This window comes from Brassica napus, chromosome A6 (assembly GCF_020379485.1).
Source record: "Brassica napus cultivar Da-Ae chromosome A6, Da-Ae, whole genome shotgun sequence".
In the NCBI taxonomy this organism is placed as follows: domain Eukaryota; kingdom Viridiplantae; phylum Streptophyta; class Magnoliopsida; order Brassicales; family Brassicaceae; genus Brassica; species Brassica napus.
In genome coordinates this window covers 20,524,193-20,527,994 of record NC_063439.1, presented here as the reverse complement: position 1 = coordinate 20,527,994, position 3,802 = coordinate 20,524,193, and the positions used below count along the sequence as shown (strand labels likewise).

The window sequence follows — 3,802 nt, the reverse complement described above, 5'->3', positions numbered from 1 at the left end:
CAAAACTACTTTCATATGTATATTTTTGATTCTTAATATTTCACATGATTTTGTGTTTTATTCATATCTTATGATTTTTGGTTTTGATTTTAGTTCAGTTAATTTATTTTTCAGGGCATTAAAGAATTAAAACATGATTTTAAGATTTTAGTGAGAATACACAATTTTATGAACATTGCCTTAGTAATATACAATGTACACATGTAAAAGATATATATGTGTTGTGTTTGTGCACATGTAAATATGTACACATGTACATATATAATCATGTTGTTTAATTCACGTAAACCACACTTCCTTATCTTTATATTTACAAAAACAAACATTATGTACACGCGTACACTAACATTATGTGCACATATACATGCGTACACTAACATTATGTACACATCTACGTAGTCATCCAATGTATCCTTGTACAGGAACATGTGTACACTAGCATTATGTACACATCCGCGTGGTCATCAATTATTTTTTTTTAATGAGTGGCAATTTTGTAATAACTTCATCTTCTTCCTATTAGGGTTTTCTGTGTTTCCTGCAAATATAACTCACAACCGCCATTGATTTTTATCATGCAATTTTCATTGTTTTTGTGTTTTACCTCTAGAACTTATACATATTATATAGATTAATAGATTAGAACCCAAAACCAAAAAAAAAAATATATATATAAAAATTAGTTTCTCCGATAGCTCTCTATCACGTTCTCTATCTCTGTTGTTTCATCCTCCAACCTAAAAAAAATTGTAAGCAACTATTTTCTAAAGATTCAAATTCCTCCAACAAAAGTTAGAAATTTAAAATACAATATTTTTTCATACGCTTGGTAATTCCTAAATTCTCTTTCATTAGGTCCACTCACTCATTTTAAAATTTAAAAACGTAACCAGAAAACTAAAAACCCTTTTCCAATTTTACCCCACCAGTTACACATTTTTCAGGGACAAGTTAAGACATTTCACTCAGAAACTGTCCAAGTAGCAATAACTGCCTTATTGTGATATTGAAACTTGTAAACTGCCCTGCAGTGTAAATCACTCATTTTACATCTATTTACTGAAACTTTTTACTTTGTACATGATCATGATGGAATGGATTGTTAATAAATTTGTTTTCTATTTTGTTGCAATCTGTCATTACTCAATGCACTATGGGTATATATGACATAATGCACTATATGACACAATACACAAATTAGGGCCGTTATCTTTAACTCATTGATATTTTTACATCTGTAATAGTAATCGAAGGTAAAATTACTTCATTCCACTTCTGTTTCTATCTTTAACCCTGACAAGAGAGTCTTCATCTTTGTATACCACAAAATAAAGTCTTAAGATCTGTGAAAGTTGGTGTATTGATGGTAATGATAATATTGTAAATTCTTGATGAAGACGAAGATGATAGTGTAAAACATTCATTTTCAGAAAAAAAAATAATGGCATTTTTATGAATAATCCGAACTTTTGGGGTGAATAGGGCAAATGAAAATTCCAAAAAAAAATATGGATTAGTTTTGTGTTTAACTTTTTGTTTTTAGTCATATTTGATAAAAACCCAATTTAAAATGAATTGAATTTTATTCCAATAGTTCTCCTCATTTTTATCCTCAAAAAAATATATTAAGTATATCCTTTTATTAATACTTATTATGATATTTTAACAATACTTTTTTTTGAAAATTTACATATTTTACCAAAAATTAATTGTATTTTAAATTAATTTTTATTATATATATAAATTTAGTTCAAATAGAATATACAATGATTTATATGAATATTATGTAAAAATCGAAAGATCAACTTAGAAAACAAAGTTCAATATCAAAGTGAGGCTGTGAATAATAGTCTTTCAAATTTAGTGTACTATTATTCATATCATTTGTTTTTTTCTTTCAAAATGATATACTTTAGAGGAAATATTTTCATAGTCTCACTAATCAGTTTGAAAAATCGTATTATAAGAAGTAAGAAAGAATAATTCATGTTGATTTAAAAAAAAAGATTACAATATTTTTTCGTCAAATAGAAGATGTATAGTGTTGTTCAAACAACAAAAATGTATAGGTTTACAAGGAGAAAACAAAATGATGATAACATAATCATACCAAACAAAAAGTTTTAGAAATTTTTATTATTAATTAACAAAAAAAGCACACAACAATACATGACAAAGGACAGCCTATATATGCCCATATATATGTTTATTTATCCTTCCAACCAATCAGGATGCATATGTAATAATATTACATTTCCACACCAACACAAGAAGATAAAAAGCTAAACTTAAAATAAAAGGGGCCAATAGTACTAGTTTTATAATTAATTTTAATTTAATACATGTTGATATCATTAGCCATGATGGGCTGGTTAGAATAAACCGAACCACCCCAGTGATTAACGCCGCTCATCATATCATCGTAAAATCCGTCGCTGTTAATCCCAACCGTACGATCATCGAATCCACAGCCGTCGATCAGATCGACGATCTCGTTTAAAGACTCGAGTCTAGAGCTCAGCTCTGCCATCTGAGCCGTTAGGATAGAGTTCTCGGCTTGGATCTTCATGTAAAGCTGAGATGTGACGGTGAGGCTCGTCAAGATCTGACGGTTGTCGCTAGAAAGCTGATTGATCTGAGCCGTTAGATCGTCGATGTGTTTTTGTTTACGCATCCTTGATCTACGAGCAGATTCGCGATTCGATAGCATTCTCTTACGCTTTCGCTCGTCAACGGCGACGGCGTTCGGATTACCGCCGTCGGAAGAGCTAGAGCTCCGGTATGTGCTGCTAGATGACGCCATTTATACTCCGCCGCAAAAAGGGTTAACAAAGAAAATTACAAGAACAAAAAAGAAAAAAGACAAATGGTTTGTGGGTTTTTTAATTGTCTGAAAATAATTAATATATGATGTAAATTAATTTTAGTTTAAGGATTAGATTTGAGGGTTTTCAGCAATTCATGAAACGTTGTAAAACCAGTAGAGGAAGACGACGGAGAATGATTGAACGAGATGGGTTCTACGGCGGAGAGCAGATTTAACCGTGAGCCCAGAGAGCAAGATTTCGCAGAGAACCGGAGTCATTAGTTTCCTACCATCAAAGTTTCAGTTTTTATGTGTTTTTCCTCGGTCTGGGTTTTGTTATAGATGATAGAAGAGAAAAACAGAGGAGAGAGAAGAAACAGAGGAGATCTATAAATATAAAGAACCAAAAAACAGAGGAATATGACGGAGATTAGGAAGATGATAGAGTGAAGGGGAAAGAGGTTTTTGATGAAGGGTTTGTTGTAGATTATATAGAAACAAAATCTCAAGCATCCACTTGACTTTTCTTTTCTTCTTTTGTTTAAGGAAATAAAGGAGGGTGGAAGAAGCACGGGAGCACCTTCACGGTAAGCTCCCCATGGTAAATTCTCAAAATACAGTAAACGAAAATACTAATATGATAATTTGTAAATACAAAGACTATAATTTTTCTAAATTAAAATGTATATCTTAAAATACTCATCTATTAATTGATTATTAATATTTTATTGTATTGAGCAATTCATAAAATATTTTGGATGTGTCTTTATTAAGAGTACTAGGAGGTTTATTGGATAGGCTGTAATGGTAGAAATATTGTTGGGAAATTTAGTTTATAGGATTGTAGTTGTAAGAATTAAATGGAAAAAAATTCTTATAGCAATATATTTTCGCTACAACTTTTTTTGAAAGCTAATATATATCTCCTACAACTTATTAAATAATGTTTTGTATACATTCATTTCTTTAGTGTTTTAGCGGTGACTTTTAAAACTA

The 3,802-nt window shown here is 30.4% G+C and overlaps 1 protein-coding gene across 1 annotated transcript; it reads right to left on the bottom strand.

Annotated features, from left to right (window-relative positions):
• Positions 1-2,119: 2,119 nt before the first annotated feature.
• On the bottom strand, positions 2,120-3,526 carry LOC125575864 (bZIP transcription factor 2-like). The gene has a single exon (XM_048735016.1). It carries the CDS (start codon positions 2,801-2,803, stop codon positions 2,336-2,338), a length of 468 nt encoding a protein of 155 aa, XP_048590973.1. The 5' UTR covers positions 2,804-3,526; the 3' UTR covers positions 2,120-2,335.
• Between the last annotated feature and the right edge of the window lie 276 nt (positions 3,527-3,802).